Genomic DNA, 23370 nt, shown 5'->3' with positions numbered 1-23370 from the left:
TTTCTCAGAGCATAAGGTGTGTGACTCTCAAAATCTCAGGTGAGAGACGAACCTTTAGCAGGCGGGACTTCAGGCTTTTTAGGAGGGGTCACTGGTTCTTTCTTTTCAGGGACCACTTCTTTGGGAGCTTCTGGCACTTAAAAGATATTAGTAAAGTTACATTCAGGAGGGATGAGGACCGCTGACACAAACACTTTCTCAGAGCATAAGGTGTGTGACTCTCAAAGTCTCAGGTGAGAGACGAACCTTTAGCAGGTGGAACATCAAGCTTTTTAGGAGGGATCACTGGTTCTTTCTTTTCAGGGACCACTTCTTTGGGAGCTTCTGGCACTTAAAAGATATTAGTAAAGTTACATTCAGGAGGGATGAGGACCGCTGACACAAACACTTTCTCAGAGCATAAGGTGTGTGACTCTCAAAATCTCAGGTGAGAGACGAACCTTTAGCAGGTGGGACTTCAGGCTTTTTAGGAGGGGTCACTGGTTCTTTCTGTTCAGGGACCACTTCTTTGGGAGCTTCTGGCACTTAAAAGATATTAGTAAAGTTACATTCAGGAGGGATGAGGACCACTGACACAAACACTTTCTCAGAGCATAAAGTGTGTGACTCTCAAAATCTCAGGTGAGAGACGAACTTTTAGCAGGTGGGACTTCAGGCTTTTTAGGAGGGGTCACTGGTTCTTTCTTTTCAGGGAACACTTCTTTGGGAGCTTCTGGCACTTAAAAGATATTAGTAAAGTTACATTCAGGAGGGATGAGGACCGCTGACACAAACACTTTCTCAGAGCATAAGGTGTGTGACTCTCAAAATCTCAGGTGAGAGACGAACCTTTAGCAGGTGGGACTTCAGGCTTTTTAGGAGGGGTCACTGGTTCTTTCTTTTCAGGGACCACTTCTTTGGGAGCTTCTGGCACTTAAAAGATATTAGTAAAGTTACATTCAGGAGGGATGAGGACCGCTGACACAAACACTTTCTCAGAGCATAAGGTGTGTGACTCTCAAAATCTCAGGTGAGAGACGAACCTTTAGCAGGTGGGACTTCAGGCTTTTTAGGAGGGGTCACTGGTTCTTTCTGTTCAGGGACCACTTCTTTGGGAGCTTCTGGCACTTAAAAGATATTAGTAAAGTTACATTCAGGAGGGATGAGGACCGCTGACACAAACACTTTCTCAGAGCATAAGGTGTGTGACTCTCAAAATCTCAGGTGAGAGACGAACCTTTAGCAGGTGGGACTTCAGGCTTTTTAGGAGGGGTCACTGGTTCTTTCTTTTCAGGGACCACTTCTTTGGGAGCTTCTGGCACTTAAAAGATATTAGTAAAGTTACATTCAGGAGGGATGAAGACCACTGACACAAACACTTTCTCACAGCATTAAAGCCATGACTTCAAGTCTCAGGTGAGAGACGAACCTTTAGCAGGTGGGACTTCAGGCTTTTTAGGAGGTGTCACTGGTTCTTTCTGTTCAGGGACCACTTCTTTGGGAGTCTTTGGCCCTTAAGAGGTATTATCAAAGTTACATTCAGGAGGGATGAGGACTGCTGACACAACACTTTTTTCAGAGCATAAGTTGTGTGACTTTCATATTCTCAGGTCAGAGACAAACCTTTCATAGGTGGGACTTCAGGGTTTTTAGGAGGTGTCACAGGCTCTTTCATTTCAAGGACAGTCTTGGGAACATCAGGCACTTAAAAGATATTAGTAGAATTATTTTTAGGAGTTCAGAAACCATCAAGCCAAATAACTCAACAATAGATGCCATGTATCTTCTTAAATCTAAGATGAGTCACCTTTAGCAGGTGGGACTTCAGGTTTTCTAGGAGGTGTCACTGGCTCTTTCTTTTCAGGGACCACTTCTTTGGGAGCTTCTGGCACTTAAAAGATATTAGTAAAGTTACATTCAGAAAGGATGAAGACCACTGACACAAACACTTTCTCAGGGCATAAGAGCCATGACGTCAAGTCTCAGGTGAGAGACGAACCTTTAACAGGTGGGACTTCAGGCTTTTTAGGAGGGATCACTGGTTCTTTCTGTTCAGGGACCACTTCTTTGGGAGCTTCTGGCACTTAAAAGATATTAGTAGAATTACTTTTAGGAGTTAGGTGACAATCAGACAGAGTATTTCATGAACAGATGTTTTATTATCTTCTCACATGTCAACTGTGTGACAATTACCTCTAATTGGTGTAGCTTCTGGTGCTTTAGGAGTCGTTCTTGACACTTTCTTTTCAGGAAGAACCTCTTTGGGAGTTTCAGGAACTTAAAAGATATTAGTAAATTGACATTTAGGTCACAAGCATTAGCAAAGACAAAAAAAAAAAAAAACCAAACCACATCACATTTGCATATCTATAGAACTGTCAAAGATAGTAAGATGGTTCTTTCTTTTATGACCTCCCTACCATAGCAAGGAAGGGCCAGTTAGGAAAGTAACTAACTTCAGCTTCAAGGTTTCTGGGTGGGTGCAATTTTATTTATTTATTTATTTATTTATTCATTTGTCCTGGTATAACTTCCTCGGGAACCTGAGGCACTTTGAAGATATGAATGTTTTTGTTTGGCAATATATATATTATATATATATATATAATATATATATACACACACACACACATATATATCAGTACACACAGGAAACATGTCCATTTCTCCCTGCAAATTCCTAGTGACATATACCTTCGGCAGGAAGAACGTCAGGCTCTTTCTGAGGAACCACATGTGTTTTCTTTACAGGTGCAATTTCTTGGGGAGCTTCAGGCACTTAAAGAGATTAGTATTTTGATGTTAAGTTTATGAAGATTTCCTGGAACAGCCAAATATTTTGAAAGCGACAAAGAGAAATTTCTTCTTAAACTGCAAAGCATGGTCACTTGTACCTTTCATGGATGATAGAGGGTCTCTCTTTTTGGAAGAAACTCTTTTTTCAGCAACAACTTCTTGAGGCGATTCAAGCACTTTAAAGATATTAGTATTTCACATTTAGGAGTTAATTGATTTATGAAAACACCAACAACAATAAGCTAGGAAATATAGTTTCCTGGTAGTCTCGTCTGTTACTCTATTTCTCCCTGTTTCACCAGTCCACTAAGTATAGAGGGATTAAGAAGTCCCGTGGGAAGAGCTGTTCACTGCTCTCCCACCTTTGGAGGAGCTCCCTTGTTACTGCAAACCTTTCTATTTCCCTCTTTTTAAATATTTATTTATTAATGAGAAAGATAGGAGGAGAGAGAGATAGAGAGAGAGAGAGAAATAATCAGACTTCACACTGGCACATGTGCTGCCAGGGATTGAACTCAGGACCTCGTGCTTGAGAGTCCAATGCTTTATCTATTATGCCACCTCCCGGACCACATGCGAACCTTTCTTGTTAAGTACTTGTTGAATTTTATTATTTTACTTTTTATTTATTCATTTTTACCAGAGCACTGCTCAACTCTGCCTGATGGCAGTGCAGGGGATTGAACCTGTGACTTCAGAGCCTCAGACGTGAAGTCTTTTGCATAGCCACTCTGCTATCTCTACTTTTTAATATTAGGGTTTTATTTTATGGCAGGGACAGTCACAAATATTTTGAGAGGGAATGTCTTCTCAAGCTTTGGGGGCTTGAGATGTTAGTTTAAATTTAAGAGTTATTAAGAACATTCCGGGGCGTTGGGTGGTAGCGCAGTGTGTTAAGCGCACGTGGCGCCAAGCACAAGGATGGGCTGAAGGATTCTGGTTTGATCCCCCAGCTCCCCACCTGCAGGGGAGTCACTTCACAGGTGGTGAAGCAGGTCTGCAGGTGTATATCCTTCTCTCCCTCTCTCTGTCTTCCCTATCTCTCTCCATTTCTCTCTGTCATATCTAACAACAACAATAATAACTACAACAACAATAAAAAACAAGGGCAACAAAAGAGAAAATAATTTTTAAAAGTTATTAAGAACATTCAACATGGTCTGGGAGGTGGCACAGTGGATAAAGCCTTGGATTTTCAACCATGAGGTCCTGAGTTCGATCCCTGGCAGCACATGTACCAGAATGATGTCTAGTTCTTTCTCTTCTCCCATCTTTCTCATGAATAAATAAACAATTATTTTTTTTTAAAAAAAGAACATTTGACAAACAGTGTTAAGAGCAGACAACTTTCTTCTTCAGGATCTTTTCAGTGATGACATGTACCTTCCATAGGTGGAGATTCTGGCTCTGTAGGAACATCCTCAGCTATCTTCATTTCAGGAAGAACTTCTTTCATAACTTCTGGTGCATTGAAGATATTAGTGTTATATTTAGAGTTTAAGTTATCAGTGGAAAAGTAATCATTATACCAGTGATTTTTATAGCTACAAGAGTGACTCCTTCAAGAAGTGCATGCAGTAAGCAGTCTTCAGGAAAGGAATCAAATCTTTATCCTTATTAATCTCTTATTATCCTTAATAGTTCCCTGGTGCCCTGCATATATATGCTAGCATTTAATAGGTACAGGAAGGCCTGGTGAAATGAATGATACCTTTCGTGAAATGTATTTCATTTTCAAGGGGAGGTGTCACCGGTATTTTCTTTACAGGAGCAATTTTTTGAGGTGATTTTATTACTTTAAAGATACAAATGTGTGGTCGGGGAGATGGCATAGTGGTTAAAGCACTGGACTGACTTTCAAGCATGAAGTCCTGAGTTCAATCCCCAGCAGCACATGTACCAGAGTGATGTCTGGTTCTTTTCCTCTTTCTCCCTTATTCCTTTCTTTCCCCCTTTCTTTCTTTCTTTCTTTCTTTCTTTCTTTCTTTCTTTCTTTCTTTCTTTCTTTCTTTCTTTCCTCCTTTCTTTCTTTCTTTCTTTCTTTCTCTTTCCTGTTTTTTCTTTCTTCCTTTCTCCCTTTCTTTCTTTCCTCCTTTCTCTTTCCTGTTTTCTTTCTTCTTTCTTTTTTCTTCCTTTCTTTTGTTTTTTTCTTTCTTCCTTTCTTTCTTTTCTTTCTCCCTTTCTTTCCTCCTTTCTTTCTCTCTCTTTCTTTCTTTCTTTCTTTCTTTCTCTTTCCTGTTTTTTCTTTCTTCCTTTCTCCCTTTCTTTCTTTCCTCCTTTCTCTTTCCTGTTTTCTTTCTTCTTTCTTTTTTCTTCCTTTCTTTTGTTTTTTTCTTTCTTCCTTTCTTTCTTTTCTTTCTCCCTTTCTTTCCTCCTTTCTTTCTCTTTCTTTCTTTCTTTCTTTCTTTTTCTTCCTTTCTGCCCTCCTTTCTTGCCTCCAGGGTTATCTCTGGGGCTTGCTGTCTGCACTATGAATAGTCTGCTTCTGGAGGCCTTTTCTCCCCATCTTTTGTTGCCCTTGTTCATCATTGCTGTTACTATTATTGCTGTCATTGTTGTTGGGTAGGACAGAGAGAAATGGAGAGAGGAGGGGAAGACAGAGAGGGGGAGAGAAAGACAGACACCTGCAGACCTGCTTCACCGCTTATGAAGTGAACCCCCTGCAAGTGGGGAGCCAGGGGCTTGAACCGGGGTCCTCAGGCCAGTTCTTGAGCTTTGTGCCATGTGCACTTAACCTGCTGCACTACCACCGGCTCCCATAAATTCTTTAAAATTGCAGTATATCCTGAGTATTTTGAAGATATTTTCCTTCTGGATGTCTAGAAGCTTTCTCATCTAGTTTTAGGGATATAAATATTAAAAGTGGCTATATTATAATTTTAACTGTTTATAGAGATTTGTTGGTTTTATTAATGGGAGAGGGAGGTAGCCGAAGCATCAGTGTAGTAGATGTAGTGCCAGGGATGAGACTCGGACCTCATGACTGCGAAACCTACATTCTACTACTGTTCTACCTCTTGGGTTATTGACTCTGCCCCCTTTCTCTCTCAGAGCACTGCTCAGCTCTAGTTTATGGTGATGCTGGGCATTGAACCTGGGACATTTGATGCCTTGGGCATGGAAGTGTTTTCTGGTTCTGGTTGTTGATTTTTATCTTTTAAGTGAACCATGACAGTACTTTCACACTGAAGTATTTCTCTGACTCCCATCTGCCTATTAAACATGAGTATGCATTCAGTACTTTCACACTGAAGTATTTCTCTGACTCCCATCTGCCTATTAAACATGAGTATGCATTCTCCAGAAGCCTCCTAGACAAATTCTATAGCCCGAGCATCTTTTCATGTATAAGTTATAGATTTTTCTTCTCTGTTTTCTCTTTCCTGGCTCATGGGGAGATGCATATACCTGGCTGGGGAACTGCTATGGGGAATCAATATCTCTGAAATGACTTGCTTGTATGGCCTCTGGGTCTTTAAAGATGTTAGTATGCTTAAATATGTTAAGTACAGCTACACCATGAAATAAGAAATGTGACTTTCTTCCAGCTTGTACCATTTGTTGTTGTTTTATTCTTTCTAGCAACAGGGTTTGTCTTTCTGTAACACTTTTCTTGGAGACTTCCAACTCTTTAAAGATATTAGTATTTTTTTAATCAAGAAAGGCAAACACATGAAGACAATTCATAAAAAGATGTTAGGTAAATTAGTAGACATTGTAACTCAGAATTGGAAACTTAGTTTTTCTTCGAAATAGAATGTATATTTATAGTATAGGTGTGGCACTTCACTTTGCAGTGTGAAGGGTTGTTATTTGGTATCTATTTGGTGCTCTAAAGAAATTAGTATTTTCTTATTACAGGCTATGAGAATGTACATAGAACACTATATCTGTTTTTCAAATTGAAGAAAGAGCTTAATAATATTTTCACAACTAAAACTGTACCTTCTGTTGGAGAATGTTCTGGAATTTTAAGAACAATCTCAGATAGCTCCATCCCTGGAAAAACTTCTTTGGTTGTATCAGGCACTTTAAAGATATTAGTAGGTTTACACTTAAAAGTTGTTAAAAATGGTTTTTAATATGATATTTTTGAATCTTGAAGTCAAAGATAATCATCCAAGTTTGATGTGGTTGAAATGTACCTTTAACTGCTGGTGCTTCTTTCTTTTTAGGGATTGTCACATGTATTTTGTCCTCTGGAATAACTTTCTTGGGTGGTTCAGGAACTTAAAAGATAAGGACAATATTTATATTTGTAAATAGCAAAAGAAAAAGATTGACCGGTGAGTCCAAAATACAGTTTCTTCAGAATGGAATGATATACTTTTACTAGTTTTATCTTCGTCTTTTGTGAATGAGTCACAAGTAATTTTTCTTCTGTAGCTAATTCTTCAGAAACTTTAAAGATATTAGTATCAATATTTTAGGGTTATTTCAAGGTGAAGAACAGAACTGATAAAACACACAACTCTTAATAAACATTTATTGCCCAAATTACTAGAAATACAAAGACACAAATTAGTGACAAGAACACATTTGGTTAGGATGAAATCTCATTCCTAACTTTATGATGTAGACTCTCAGAATTTCCTTATGATCATAATGAGAAAATTGAGGAATTCACTGGTAAGGGAATATATAGTCCTTAATTTTTTAAATTAACTGCTGTGTAAAATTTCTCAATTTTCTGCAAATCACTCTCACCTCAGGGCTAGGTCTTTCTCCACCATCATACACCAGGTCCTTAAATTCTGTCCATGGAAAGTTATTGGTAAAATTATTTTTTTTCTCTCTTATCAGAGCACTGCTCAGCTCTGGCTTGTAGTGGTATGGGGACTGAACCTGAGACTTCAGAGCCTCAGGCATGACAGTCTATTTGCATAACCATTATACTATCTACCCCTGTACTATTTTACTGTATCTGAATAAGATGATTTTTGTGCCCTTTGGAAGAACATGGTTGAAATTATAGATGATTTTGTTTAACAAAATAAGTAGAGATGAAATACAACTATCAGAGAGTATCACTCATATGTGGAATCTAGAGAACTGATACACATAAATTCACAAAAATGCCAAATATAAACCAAGAGAAGTAAGCAAAGTTTCTAAAACTTTGTGGGAACTATAGTGGTTATCTTTGGGAGGTGGAATGGTGGGGACACAGAACTTTGGTGGTGGGTGGGTGTGGTATACACTATAATCTTTTAATCTTATAACCTACTATTAATCACAAATAAAAAACTGGAAAAAGGTAAATAATTATTCTATTGCTCATATTTTTATGGGATTCTTTATGCATAAGAATTGGCTCTATATTGATGTTCACATTGAAATTCACCTACTATTCCTACTAGAAATTCGTGTAAGTTCCTGACTTATAGGAATCTAGTTATCTACATTTCCAAGCCATATGTAGTTTATAACTCCACAATTAATGTCAATATGAAAACCACTAAGGGACTTGAGGCAGAGAAGTAAAAGAAACATGATTAAATATTTGGAAAATAAGGCGAATGGAGAACAGAGATGTATCCAGCACTTAGAAAGGAATGCTGGCTGATAACAACAGCCAAGTTGCATATATAGAAACAGTATCAAATGACAATAGTCATTATATAGATTTATCTCAATCTAGTAGTGTAGGTTACAAAAATGAGTTTAAGGGTCTGGCAGTGAAATACCAGGTGGAGCGTACATGTTATCACGAGCATGGGTCTTTTGGTGCCTTCAGCATTTAGGTCTTTCTCTATAGCCACTATGCTATGTTGTAACCAGTCTTAATAATACTATTTTAATCCTCAGATTGTTTCATGATCATTTAGCATGGGAACAAAAGACATTTTGAGAATTCTTTTTAGATTTTTGAAACATCTTGAGAATTTCTTTTTTGGCCTTGAAAGATACCAAATTATTACTTGAAAAACATCAAATTGTTAACTGTGATTGTGAAGAATAAAAAAAATGTTAGAATACTTTGACTCTATAAACTACAGTGAAAGTATTGTTATTAAGTTAAAATAAGTTAGCTTATGGTCTGAGAAAATTTATTGCCTCAAAACAAAAGGAAGTACAACTGGTTAACAACATAGTGTAATGATAAATTGAATAAAACAAATGGCTTCTAAGCCTAGGAAATATAAGGACAGGGATATTTATATTTTAAATTGGTGAGAAAATTTACTTTGTCTGAGGCTAATAACCATTCAAATATTTTTTCATGTTAAACTTTTTACAAGATATTAGTTTACTTATTTTTAAGAGCTATCAGGACAAACAGTAAATTTGAGAAAACAAAATCAGCTTTCCACACTTACTGCATACATTTGTGAATTGTAGGTGCATTATTTTCTTAAATACTTTCTGTAGGCATATCAGGAACTTAGAAGATATTAGTATATGAATTGTTATTAATAAGATACTAAGACGATAGAAAAGCACAAGGATTTATCATGACACAGATTCACATTAAACTATGTAGAGCTAAAGAAAGAGTCATTTCATAATGTGATCAGCATAAGTGGATACCTTTTGCTGGTGGAACTTCAGGTTTTTTAAGAACAGGTTTATGAACTTTTTCCTCTGGAACAATTTTCTTGGGTACTTCAGGAGCTTTAAAGATATTTGTTTGATTGTAAAGAACATCAATCAAGACAAGAAAAATACAAAAACATTTCCAAAATGATGAGTTATCTGAACAGTTAACGCATGTCTCTAGATTGTCTGGTCAGTGAGTTCTAGATCTGTCAAATTTGAAACACTGTTCTTTTGACATGGCCTTGTTTTGTTACAATTGGAACATGTTCATTTGTTTCCTGAGATACTTGACAATAGCTTCTAAAAAAATGGCTTTGAAAGAGAATTATTTTCTTTGTTATTTAAGATTAGGGTTAGTACAAAAATTAATGACTGGTTTTGCTCTTAGAGGGTTGTCACAAGGGCAAGATTCTGGTGAAGGACATAAACTGAGGTTTCTGTCACTTAGCCATATTGTGGCATTGAGAGGAAAATCGATCCCTTTCTTGTCTCTATAGTAAATGAGTAGAAAGGGGGTTTTAATTAATATTGAATCAGTAAAGTCAGGTACCTTTAGCTGGTGGGACTTTAGGTTCTTCAGGAACATGTACTTTTTCTTCAACCACAATTTTCTTGGGTGTCTCAGGTACTTTAAAGACAGTAGTAGCAATTTCTTTTACTTTTAAATATGTATAAAGATTTTTAAACAAGCAGAATGTAAGTAGAACATAACACAACTACAACATAATATACAGACACTATTAGATACAACATTGAAAACAATTTTAATTTGACAACAATAAAAGTTCAAGGAAATTACCTCTGTTAGAATTTTAAGAACTTGACATGAAAGGACAAAGTAGAGTAACTGGCACATTCTCTTTAAAGATAATGTTCTTAAACATTTCAAGGGACTTTAGAGATGTAAGTATGTATTATTTATTAGGTTTTGTTATTTATATTTTGAGATTCAAGAGGTTTATAAAAATTAACAAAACAGACAAGAACACAGTCACTATATATTTCTATTTACTAGGTGACTACACTAGCAATCAATAGGAAGACATGGATTTATTAATAAGCATGATACTGAATATATAATCTAGTACTACAAAAATCTGGGTCCACTGTTCAGCCAATAGACATATTTATTTGGGTATCTGTGGTATAACAACAATGACTTTCTTTTTTGCTAGGACTTCCTTCAGACCCTCTCCACTTTAAAGGTATTAGTTGTTTTAGAAATTCACAAAACGCAGAAGAAAAACATCAAGTAGAATGTTTAAATGTGTGACCATACACAGAAGTAGTAAAGTATTTTTTCATAAATAAGATACCTTTAGTGGGTGGCTCTTTTCGAGGGACATCTTTAGCAGGTGGTTTCTTTGGAGGGATGGCTTTCTCAGATATCTCAGGCCCTTCAAAGATATTAGTGTTTTCATTTAAAATGAGCTCTTTAGAGGACTACCGTTAAAGCTATGATGAAGAGGCTTCATAAACACTTGATACATTACACTTTTAAAAAAAAACAATTTTGCTAAATTTCATCTGTATTATATACATTCCCTCATAGTAGACAAATATTAATTTGTGCAAAATCTGGAATGGTTTTTACCATCAGGAAATTTTGGAATGCAGGTATTGTTACCAACATTTCATTGACTTCATTAATTCTACTTAACTAATGAAAATATAATAAAATGGTAGAATACTTTGCTAAGTAATAATCAGTTTGTGAATAGTTGACTGAAATAAAAAGAAGCAATGATTATTTTGCCAAAATATGTAAATTCCTTAGCAGACTGAGAAGAACTTTTTTCACTCAGTGATGACACTGGTCAGTTATATTGGTATATAACACTTCAGATAATTGACAAATTCATAGTTACTTTCTTGTAGAAGTAGGTTTAAATTATTATCTTGTCAGCTAAAAATGATATTCTGTAGTTAATGTGTATACATTTAAACCAGGTCATTTTAAAGTCATATTTGAAGATATTTCACAATTTCATCATGGAAAGTGAGTTTCTAGTATTTCAAACCAGATTTAAGAAGTATTTAAAAATTAGAATTAGACATAGCAATTCAGAAAAGTTACAGAATTCCCTATACCTTTAGGTGGAACTTTCGGTTTTTCATATATTTCCACTTCTTCAGCCTCGAAGACTTGAATTTCTCTATGAACTTCCTCAACTTTATGTACTTCTTCAAATCTTTGTTCTTCTACTTTGATGAATTCTTCAACTTCATGGAACTCTTCTTCTTCAAAGTACTCATCAACTTCATGGAATTCTTCCTCCTCAAGAAACTCTTCCACCTTTGCTTCTACTATTTCAAATTCTTCTTTTTCTTTTATTACTTCCTTTTTGTGAAAGGCAACTGTGATTTTTTCTTCAAGAACAGTTCTCCCTGCAAGAGCATCTACTTTAAGATATTTATCTTTTTTTGAAGTACCAAAAAGACAAAAATCTAAATTCAAACTATAAAACTAAACACACAAGACTTTCATTTCATAACCCATGGAAATTAAAGATCTTTCCCAAAATACCTTTAGCTGGGGGAACAGCTTCCTTTTTAGTCACAGAGACTTTCTTGTCAGGTATTTTCTTTTCTGGGACTTTCTTTTGTACTTCAGGCACTTTAAAGATATAGTTTGGATATTTAGGATTACAAGAGCATACTTTTATAGACAGACATGAAAGATAATCTAGACAAAGACACATAAAGGTTTTCATTGAAAAGAAATTTAAGGTTAAGCAAGATAATGTACCTTTGACTAGAGGTGCCTCTTTTTTCTGAACAGGAACAGGTACTTTTTCTTCAGGGATTTTCTTTGGTGCTTTAAAGATATTAGGCATTGCAATTAGCTGACAATACTCAGTGAGAAACATAAACATCAGAAACAACATCGACATTAGAATAATCTGAATCTCAGGAGTCACTATGTACTTTGTGGATAATCATTCAAAAAAAAAAAAACTATTTCCTAAGTCACCTATTTGAGCCATCCTTTTAGAAGGTATGTGTACAAAGACCCCATTTGATTTTTAAGTGACAGGGATTACCAATATTAGGTCTATGGCTGCTCTTTTATTTTGATAAAGATTTTTTTTTTCTAGAGTAAGTATCCTAATTTTGACATAGATATCATGTTCTCTGGAGCTAACCACTGTAGCTGCTGAGACGGCTCCTGTAATAAGGATGGCATAACCTAATTAACCAAGAGCACAATGAACTCACCTAATTAGAAAGCAATAAGAAGGAGACACTTTGTAACAATCTTGAATTCTGGGCCAAATATTTGAGATATGAGATATGAGTATCTTTAAACAGCATTGGCAAATATGAAATCATTGTAATAATTACATTGAGAGAATTCTGCATATGGAATGGAATGAAATCTAGGAATGGAATGTAGAGAAGAGAAATTATCTGTATAAATATAAATAGATGTAGTCTTAATATTAAATTTTCTAGCTATTAAAAATAAACTTTTGGGGGTATATAGCATTATGGTTCTGCAAAGAGATTCTCATGCCTGAGACTCCAAAGTCTCAGGTTCAATCCCTTGCACCACCATAAGCCAGAACTGAGCAGTGCTCTGGTAAAAAAAAAAAAAAAAAACACTAAAATAATTTATTTAGACATAATCATTTATTAACAATTTAAATAGACTAAAAAAGTGGAATGAATTATATGTCTACTACTCTTAACAAATTACATATGTTTTCTATTTAAATGACCCTAAGAAAGTGGCAGGAGAAGTAACTTTTGTTTTCCAAAAAGAAAGTTAATGTAAATCCAAAGGTATTATTCATGAGGTTTTGTTATACCTTTAGCTGGTGGTGGCTCCACTTTCTTAGGAACTGGAGTCGGTGCTTCAGGGACTGCTTTCTTAACTTCAGGCACTTAAAAGATATTTGATGGACATTTTGAAAAATGACATGCAATGAACAAGACAACATTTATATACTGAAGAGGAAAAACAAAAATAAAAACACAAACAACAAAAAAAGTCCTATAAAACATCGATTTATCTTCAAAAAAGTATTAGCAACATAAATGTAAGTATATTTATAGAATAGTGGTTCCATAAATCCAGAGGTGAGAGGGAGATAACTTGGAAATCCTATGTGCAAATATATTATGAATTATGATTGTTGTAATAGTCTTTAGGAACAACACATCAAGAATTATTTTTAAAAGCAAACACCACAGAAATATCTTTACCTTACCTCAATATCAAAAGAAAAAACTAAGAATTGGAAATTGGTACAAAGTACTGCATAGGCCCTGACCAGAAAAAAATGGATGGGACAATGAGGAAGTCTCTCTTAACTGTAATGCAGAGGCAATAAAAAAGACATGGGCACAAAACTTTAGGTGTCACTAATAATGACTCTAATAATTAATCTTCAAGTTATCACTGCTATGATATAAGGAGACCATAAAGATAAATACTAGACGAATTCTGAAAAAGATTTGGAACACCAAGTACTTAAGAAGTTCAGCTCATAAAAGTGGCTTTACCTCTAGGTGGCGCCACTTCTTCAACCTCTTCTATGCTAGGCGGCTCTTCCAGGATCTCTTCTGGAACAGGCTCCTCAGGCTCCTCAAACACTGTAAAAAGATCATAATTTTGCAAGTATTTTTTTAGAAGGCCTCTTGAATATTATATTAATGTTATTTGAAGGCTGATATTGTCTGATCAGTATATATAACATAGCTCAGGCTTCCAAATATGTATGAAAACTAATCCTTGTTTATCTATATATATATAATTTCATAATATATCAAGTCCTTCCAAAAACTTTAGAATTGGAAAAGATGTTAAAATTTAAAAATTGAAAGAACTTAGTTAAAATGGTCACTGCATTTTCAGTAGTAGTGAACTACTTTGAAGACAAACATTCACTTAGGGTTAGACATAGGGTTTTTCTACATCAATTACACTCAGGTTTCACTGGAATTTCACCCGGACAAATTGATTCTATAGTCACAAACCAAGTCATCTGATAAAAATTTGAGTGGCTAATAGTTTTCTTTTAAAGGTTTTCATTAAACTAAAACGACAAATAGACAAAGACACTAACATGTAAGAAAGAAAGTTCAATAGATTTTAGTTGGCCTACATAGTTTCTTTAAGATTAATTATAATTTTCTTTAGAGTCTCAGTATATTTGTTTCCTGGAGTGAAATGTGCATTTATCTCCTTCAAATATTAAACAGTAATAACGCAATGGTGACTGTCAAATTTCTATTTTCTTAGACCTCTACCTTCAACTGGCGGTACTTCCTCTTCTTCTTTAGGGGGTATGATTCGTCTTTCTTCCACTTTCTTAGGTACCTCAGGAACTTAAAAGATATTAATTGTTTTAGGCCCTTAAAATGCAAGAGCCAGAGAAGAATACATAAAGACTCAGTTTCCTGTTTTCTCAGCGTAAGAGATCAGAATGTACATGCACACGATGATGAAACATTTCACAGAATCAGTGAATGAGACAAAATACAGGGATCTATGGTTTAAGACAAAGAGTCCCCTAAAGAGATAATCTACCTTCTGGTGCTGGAGCCTCTACTTCTGTAAAGAATTGTTAAGCCACTGGGACACCTGGGACTGATTGCTTAGTTATTTCTGACTCTTTTAAAGATAAGTGATTTGAGTCTTTTTCAGGAACGACACAGAGATAATCAAAGTAAAACACACAGGCACAGAGTGGAAAGACTGACAGAGCACAGACATGAGTACCAGAGAGTCACAAGTGACAAGTCACACTGCACATAATGCAAACATTTTTGCTGAACAGACTCTGCAGATTGCATCACGGGTCAGCACGGGTGTAGCAACACATCTCTTTTGGGATGAGATAGGTACCTTTTGCAGGTGGTGGCACCGGTTTCTTAAGACCAGGAGGAGGCACCTTCTTTTCAGGTTCCGGTTTCTTAGGCGCTACAGGCACTTTAAAGATAGTATTTAATTTTTAAGTTCATTTTCACAAACACAGGGACGGGAGACACAGCAAAACTATTAAGCTACGTTCACAAACACTGAAGCAAGACACGTTGACTTTTACAGGTGAATGAAAGAAATGACAGTGTTGAATTCGCTTGGGAGGAGTGGTACCTTTGACAGGAGGGGGCTCCTCCTTCTTGGGAACCATCACTTTCCTCTCTGGCACTTTCTTCTTCACTTCGAGCACTTGAAAGATATTGTTTGGTCATAAGAATTTATCCCAGGGACAAACATCAGAGAAAAACCACGAAGTTCACACACACATAAAGACCAACATGCAACACTCATAGGAGCCTAATATATAAGTTGAGAGGCCAAGTGTTGTGTGGTATAATTAGGTTTTATAGAGCAAAGGCTCAGCAATCTCTTTCAATCTTAAAAGACAGATGCTGTCATTTCACCCATTTAAATTCCACTAATAGTTTACAAAATTATTGTCAAACCATCACTTAATCTTTGAAATCCAGTTAATGATCAGCTTTACCATTTCATTCAGTATATGACTATTTAGTCCAGTAGCCATTTATGGCTAGTTTAAGCAATGATGCCATGCATTTGCTAAAAAAAAAAGACTTTTGAAGCACAAATATATTCCTTGACTATGTCTGAACACACTAGGTGTGGATATTATTCATTCAGTGATAAAGGACCTTTACATATCTTTATTTCGCAGTAATATCTGAGCCCCATGAAAATGGTTTCCCCATTTTGTAGAAGAGGAATGAGCAGCTCAGCTTAGTTAAAGGCTGCCCTTAGGGCAACACAGCAAGGTACAAATCATGGCTAAGCAAAGCTTTCTGAGCTATAATTTATACTTCTGTATCAGAAGATATAAACTATTATTCAGCTTTGATAAATGCATGAATCATTATTTTCACTCTGATGTTGTAAAGATACTGAATAGAAAGGGCTAAAGGATGGAATCCAGAAAGATTTATTCATCATGATTTTTTAGTACATAATTTAGAGTTGTATAATATCTGTGTAAAATTATGATGCTTAATAAAAATTACTATAGGAAATCAGGTAGAATTTTTGTGGCAGCTCTGGGAGAATACTTCCTTTCATCTTCTGCTTGAGTCTTTCAAGCAGAAAACGAAATTTTAGCTTTTCATTTATGGAAAGCTATTATCATTGTTTCTAAAAAAATTTAGAAGTTAAAATGTGGCTTCTATTGTGTGATTGTACGTATAACTTAGTAGCACCATCATTTTTTGAGTGGGGTTACAGATGAAGAATGTATGTCCACTTGTGAGATTTGTACCTTTGGGTGGTGGAGGTTCCACTTTTTTAGAGGCTGGAACAGGGACTTTCTTCTCTGGTACAGGTTTCTTTGGCACTTCAGGCACTTAAAAAACATTTATTTTTAAGACATTAAATATCATATAAAACAAAGACACATGAAGATTAGACCACAAGCCACCAAATAACATATCATTAAATTTGAAATGACAAACAAGACAGACACTAAAGAAGTGCATCTATGGAATCTTTTCTAAGAGTTAGAGTTGAGATAACAAAGAATAAGCCATTATATATAAAATTTGAGATGAACAAAAAGACGTAAAGATGGAATTCATCACAAAACAGAGACTTTGATGATTCCTAAGGAGTTGCTATACCTTGTGCAGGTACTGGTACTTGAGGTGTAACTTCTGGAACAACTTCCTCTTCTTCAGGTACAACTTCCTCCTCAGGAGCAACTTCTTCCAGAGGAGCTTCCTCTTCCTCTGGCGGAATTTCCTCTTCCTCTGGTGGAACTTCCTCTTCCTCAGGTAGAATTTCCTCTTCAAGGGTAATTTCCTCTTCAAGGGTAATTTCCTCTTCAAGGGTAATTTCCTCTTTAAGGGTAATTTCTTCTTCAATGGTAATTTCTTCTTCAAATGAAACTTCCACTTCTTGTCGTAGAGCTACAGGAACTGGAGCTGCCTCACGTTTCTTTGCCACTTTAAAGATATTTATTTAATTGTACAAGGATCACTTTGTGCATTATATTCATAACAGTGATATACGAAAAGTAAACATCCTGTGGCCACAGGGCATCGATTATCATGTTTTAAGTGCTACCAAGCATTAGTTAAAATTAGCGAGCTGTAAAACGCCAGTTAGTCTTCCACTATGCCCTGATTCTGCTAAGAGGTTAATGTACCTTTGGGTGGTGGAGCTTCCATTTTTTTCAGAACACGTGTTGGCTCTTTTTCTTTTGGGGCAAGCTTCTCCGGTATCTCTGGTACTTTAAAGATATATTATGTGCTTTTAGAATGAGTTCTCTTAAAGGTCTTTGAGCAATACATATGAAAAAGAATTACAAAGTGCCTGACATATTTCTATTAAAATAGGTATTTAAAATATTTATTTATTTATTCTCTTTTGTTGCCCTTTTTTTTTTAAATTGTTGTAGTTATTATTGTTGTCGTCATTGTTGGATAGGACAGAGAAATGGAGAGAGGAGGGGAAGACAGAGGGGGAGAGAAAGACACCTGCAGACCTGCTTCACCGCCTGTGAAGTGACTCCCCTGCAGGTGGGGAGCCGGGGGCTCAAACCAGGATCCTCACGTGGGTCCTTGTGCTTCATGCCACGTGCGCTTAACCTGCTGCGCTACCGCCCAACTCCCAAAATAGGTATTTTTTTTTCAACACATAATACTATGGAGGAATCTGTGTGTCAACATGCATAGTTGTAATGCTGTTTTCCCCCTGTCCTTTAAATAATGAAGTACTATACCTTTTACGGGTGGAGCCTCTGCTTTCTTAGGAGCAGGAACCTTCTTCTCAGGTACAGGTTTCTTGGGCACCTCTGGCACTTGAAAAAAATCATTTAGAGGAAAAAATTTGAGTAAGTTTAATAAAAGTATGACCAAGGCATTTTCAGATGCATTTCTAAAATAACATCATTTTCATTGAAGAGTGTTCAAGATTTTTATCTTCAGAAAGCATGGCACTAAATTAATGGATTTTAATCACATGCACAGTGAATTGAAAACAAGTTGTGGTATTGTAAGCTCATGTACCTTTGGCAGGTGGTGCTTCCACCCTTTTAGGAGCTGGTACTGGCACTTTCTCCTCTGGAACAGGTTTCTTGGGCACTTCCGGAACTTTAAAGATATTAAATAGGATTTATGTCATATTTTTTCACAGTAACAGATTAGAACCCAGCGACTTCTGGCCTTATTAATTAAAGCAGAATGGATACAGTAGCAATTTTATTTTAGACATGAAAAATGATATTGAGACCAGGAAGTACACAAAAATGAAAATGAAAGACACTGAGGAATACATAGACTGATTAAATCAAGACAATACACAATGTCTGAATGGTGAATCTGTTTTGATATTATGTTAAGAACCTATTTTACCATAAGAACATTCTATTAGAGAAAAAAAACAACTAATTATTAGGTGCAGCATCCAAAGCTGATAATAATCAGGGATTACTAAGAGAGTGACTGCTCCTCTGACAAGCCGTGTTGTCACTGTCTTGGCACTTAGTGTTCTCATCAAGAAAAAGAACTAATATGCCTTATTATCAAGTCACAGGGCATGGGTAAACTACATTAGCTCTCTGACGGATTAGGAAGAGAAGTACCTTTAGCTGGTGGAGACTTCTCTTTTTTAGGAATCGGCACAGGAACCTTCTCCTCTGGCTTCTTTGGAATCTCAGGCACTTTAAAGATATTGTTTATGAGTAAGTTCTAACTCGTAACAGGACAACCATATATGACACAGTTAACTATCTAACAACAGATAGCAACACACATAGGTTTTGAACCCAGAAGAGAGTTTACTTATAAGTATATGAAGATTTGTATATGCCCATGATATGAACAGTAGTATACCTTTTGCTGGTGGAAGTTCCTTCTTTTTAGCAACGGGAATAGGTTTCTTCTCCTCTGGAACAGGCTTCTTGGGTACCTCAGGCACTTTAAAGATAGTATTAAGAATTTAAGAAATGTTGCAGAAGAGACAGAAAGCTGGCAAGCACAGTTTGATATGTAAGAGTTTCGGTTTACAAAATAAGCAGAATTGGTTCTCAGTGCTAATAAGTCCCAGGCTTTGGCAAACTAGATACCCAAGCTCCAAAGATCCTACTGCATATGCTTTTGCAGAAGATATAATCTACCTTTTACTGGTATCACTGGCACTACTTCTTCTTCAGTTACCAGTTCTTCTTCTTCTTCTTCATAAAGGTATTCTTCTTCAGTGTATTCCTCAACTTGGCTTATGACCTCCACTTCCTCTTCATAGGTAATCTCTTCTACCTCTTGTTTTTTAGGTACTTCTGGCATTTTAAAGATATTACTTTTAGATTGGGTATTTCCCAATTACTCAACAAAATTAAGATACTTAAGGAACATAATCATTTGTACAGAAGAAGGCATAGGTTTCACCTTCCCCATAGAAGAATTTCACACATAGACCAAATATGATTTTTTTTCTCCTAACAGACAAGACACACAACACATCAACAAGAGTGGTATTATAGGTACCTCTAACAGGTGGTGCAATTTCTTTTGTAGAAACGGGTACTTTTTCTTCTGTGACAACTCTCTTGGGCTTCATGGGCACTTGAAATATTAAGTATAAGGACGTTTTATTGTCAGAAATGGGTTACACAGCCAACACTTGCTTTGTTTTACTTTAAACAAAATGATTCTGCAAGTGCCTCTGCTATGCAATTATTCATTTATAAGAATCTATATTTTTTTCATGGAAAGGATTTTGAACTTCATTGGGATTAAAAATATACAGAAGTACCCAAGCAAGTTTGAGATAGCAAGTTCAGAGGTGAAGACATGCTTAGTGGTCAGGTATCTGTATTTGTAATAACATCCTTTACTGAAAAGTTAAATTTACTTCTGGATAAGTATGCCTTCTGACATTATAGAAATGAAATTTCACACTTAGTAAAAGGTAAGAAAAAAATGACTAGCACTAATTTCTTTTGAAAATTTTAAAATGACTTTAGGATAATAAAGAGACATCGTAGCTATGGTGAATATACTAAATCAATACATCAATTTAAATAAGACAGCAGTATACCAAGTGACTAGTAGTTTTAAGTCCAAGTATGTATTTATGTGTAAATGTTCATATATGTGTATATATACACATATATGCCATGTGTTAGGAGATAGTCACTGTAGCTTGTTTAAATTTAATTTGATAAGACAGAGAAATTGAGAGGGGATGGAAGACAGAAAGGAAGAAAGAAAGAAATGAAGGAAGAAAGAAAGAAAGAAAGAGACAGACACTGGCAGCATTACTTCACTGCTCATGAAGCTTCCCTCCCTGCAGGTGGGGACTGGGAGGCTGAAATCAGGTCTGTGTGCGTGCTGCTGCACATTGTTCAATGGAGCGCCCCACTGAATGGCCCCCTAGGACACAGCCAATGTTTAAGAAGCTGGGAGTATATTCTGAAATAACGTTTTCTTTTATTTTTTTTCTTTCCAAAGATAATACTTTTTTTTAATTCTGTATTTATAGGTTTTTAAAAAGATTCATTTTCATATGTGAGGGAGATGCAGAGAAAGACAGAGGGAGAAAGAGAACTGTTCAGCTCTGGCACACGATGGTGCTGATGATTGAACCTGTCATCTCTGGGGCTTCAAGCATGCTACCATTATGCATTTTTGCCCCTGCAGGCCTTTTTTGATAGAAAAAGACAGAGACTGAGACACAGGGAGAGAGGGAAATACATCACAGCTCCAAGCTTCCTCCAGCGCAGTGGAGGCTGACTTTAATCTCAGTCACAGGTGTGGGTGGTGAGCTATAGTGCCAGATCCTTACAGATATTTATACATCTAATATTCTCCTAGTGCAGAGTAAACACACACACACACACACACACACACACACACACACACACACACACACACACACCAATAAATAGGGGGAGGGGAGATAGCATAATTATTATGCAAAAGAATTTCAAGCCTGAGGTCCTAAAGTTCTACTAAGTTCACCCACAATAATACCACAAACCAGAGTTGAGCAGTGATCTGGTCTTTCTCTTTTTATGTATCTCACCCTCTACTTCTCTATGTATATGTATATATGACAAACTAAATAGCATATTTTAAAACCAATAAAGAAAGGCAAAACATTAAGAGCTACCTTAATTTTACAAAAGTCATTTAAAAAGACCACCATCTAGGAAGAAAATTATTATACCTTTAGCAGCTGGTTCAGTCACCTGCTCTTTTTCACGTTTGATAATTGAAATGTGTATTTTTTCCTCAACGACTTTCTTTGATTCTTCAGCCACTTAAAAGATTAATTATTGAAGATAATTAAAAGTAATTACAGGAATACCATGTAAATATATATATATGTATATATATGTATATACACACACACATACACACACACACCTTTATTTTCATGAATGAGTACAAGAATGATACATTCAAAATAAACAAAGACCATAACAAAAGGTAGTATAAGACACATGTACAGAACATAGATAACAAAGATGTTTTTGGTAGTTATTAATCCTCAATGTACCTTTGGGTGGTAGAGGTTTGAGTTTCTTAGGAATGAGCATTGGTGCTTTTTCTTCAGGAACTGCCTTCTTCGGCACTTTAAAACATCAATAATAATAGATTTAAAAGCCTGAACCAGAGTTCTCAAGAATAGCAAGACTAATAAGTTAAGAATTAAGATGTACAACATAATATCCGTAGACATGCACGTCTTGCACAGTGACATCCACATGTATTTACAGGACAAACATGTTGAAAACACAGGTCTTCAAGCTTGCTACCATTATGCATTTTTACGATCATTAACAGTGTCTTTCTCACTCTACCTTTAGCTGGTGGGGTCTTTGGTTTTTTGACAACTGGCTCTTCTTCCACAGGCTTTACTGGGATGGGCTTCTCAGGCTCTTTAAAAGTATATACAAGATACTTAGTGTTAGATTTTACATAAATAACAAGTGGTGTATCTTAAATGATTCAAAGAATAAAATCTATCTTTTATCTACAATGTACCCATAACCTTTAAGGGAGAGTGAGAGTTAGAGGCTTAAATGGAATACGATCTAAAATATTAACTAAGTAGACAGCTCCCTCTCCTCCTTGTTATCTGATTCAATTATCTGTTATAACTCTCTTACATACTATAGTTCTCATTTCACACCAGGTGGCCAAAATAATGTTTACAATTCCTTTTCATTTTGCATTGGTATCCAATACTTTCTGTAAAACTATATAGAATGTTCTCAAAGTTCGGCTATGAAGCATCAGCATTTGAGTAAGATAAAATTGGGATGTATTTCAAGGTTCCAATAAGACCTATTCAATCAGTATAGTAAGTAAATATTATGGAACTGAAATTATGTATCTACTAATCTGATCTTTATTATATAAAACACCAGTGCTTGGATGAGTTTCTTTTCTTTTTTTTAAATTTATTTTCCCTTTTGTTGCCCTTGTTGTTTTTTTAATTGAGGTTGAAGTTATTATTGTTGTTGCTATTGATATCGTCATTAGATAGGACAGAGAGAAATGAAAAGAGGAGGGGAAGACAGAGAAGGGGAGAGAAAGATAGACACCTGAAGACCTGCTTCACCGCCTGTGAAGCGACTCCCCTGCAGGTGGAGAGCCGGGGGCTTGAACTGGGATCCTTACGCCGGTCCTTGTGCTTCACACCATGTGCATTCAACCCGCTGTGCTACCGCCTGACTCCCAAGTTTCTTTTTTTTTTTTAACTTTTATTTTATTTTTTAGATTTTTTTTACTGAGCACTGCTCAGATCTAGCTTATGGTGGTAAAGGGAACTGAATATGGGACTTTGGAGCCTCAGGTATGAGTCTCTGCATAACCATTATGGTATCTACTGCTGCCCTTTTTCAAAAAATATTTTTATTTTTTTAATATTTACTTTAGTTTGTTTATTAAAGACAGAGAGAAATTGAGAGAGGAGGGGGGAGATGGATGGGTGGACAGATAGATAGATAGACAGACAGAGAGACAGACAGACAGACAGATAGATAGATAGACAGAGAGACACCTGCAGTCCTGCTTCACCACTAGTGAAGCTTTCCCCACTATACGTGGGGA

General features: G+C 36.0%; 1 protein-coding gene across 1 annotated transcript in view; it reads right to left on the bottom strand.

The window, feature by feature from the left end:
* Positions 1 to 23370, bottom strand: part of TTN (titin) — a 332848-nt gene that overhangs the window by 165387 nt on the left and 144091 nt on the right. Inside the window, exons 134-155 of the mRNA XM_060177642.1 lie at positions 22116 to 22193; positions 21812 to 21886; positions 21479 to 21571; positions 19795 to 19872; positions 19428 to 19586; positions 19144 to 19227; positions 18894 to 18971; positions 18319 to 18402; positions 18033 to 18110; positions 17457 to 17540; positions 16930 to 17253; positions 16572 to 16655; positions 15419 to 15493; positions 15170 to 15253; positions 14572 to 14649; positions 13825 to 13914; positions 13128 to 13202; positions 12065 to 12133; positions 11843 to 11932; positions 11407 to 11703; positions 10632 to 10712; positions 9866 to 9943 (exon numbers count right to left, since the gene is read on the bottom strand). Coding sequence (XP_060033625.1) covers positions 9866 to 9943; positions 10632 to 10712; positions 11407 to 11703; positions 11843 to 11932; positions 12065 to 12133; positions 13128 to 13202; positions 13825 to 13914; positions 14572 to 14649; positions 15170 to 15253; positions 15419 to 15493; positions 16572 to 16655; positions 16930 to 17253; positions 17457 to 17540; positions 18033 to 18110; positions 18319 to 18402; positions 18894 to 18971; positions 19144 to 19227; positions 19428 to 19586; positions 19795 to 19872; positions 21479 to 21571; positions 21812 to 21886; positions 22116 to 22193 — 2316 coding nt within the window. The remainder of the gene's footprint in view (positions 1 to 9865; positions 9944 to 10631; positions 10713 to 11406; positions 11704 to 11842; positions 11933 to 12064; positions 12134 to 13127; positions 13203 to 13824; positions 13915 to 14571; positions 14650 to 15169; positions 15254 to 15418; positions 15494 to 16571; positions 16656 to 16929; positions 17254 to 17456; positions 17541 to 18032; positions 18111 to 18318; positions 18403 to 18893; positions 18972 to 19143; positions 19228 to 19427; positions 19587 to 19794; positions 19873 to 21478; positions 21572 to 21811; positions 21887 to 22115; positions 22194 to 23370) is intronic.

This window comes from Erinaceus europaeus, chromosome 18 (genome assembly GCF_950295315.1).
Source record: "Erinaceus europaeus chromosome 18, mEriEur2.1, whole genome shotgun sequence".
Lineage (NCBI taxonomy): Eukaryota > Metazoa > Chordata > Mammalia > Eulipotyphla > Erinaceidae > Erinaceus > Erinaceus europaeus.
The sequence above is the reverse complement of the archived record's forward strand: the minus strand, read 5'-3'. Positions and strand labels throughout refer to the sequence as shown.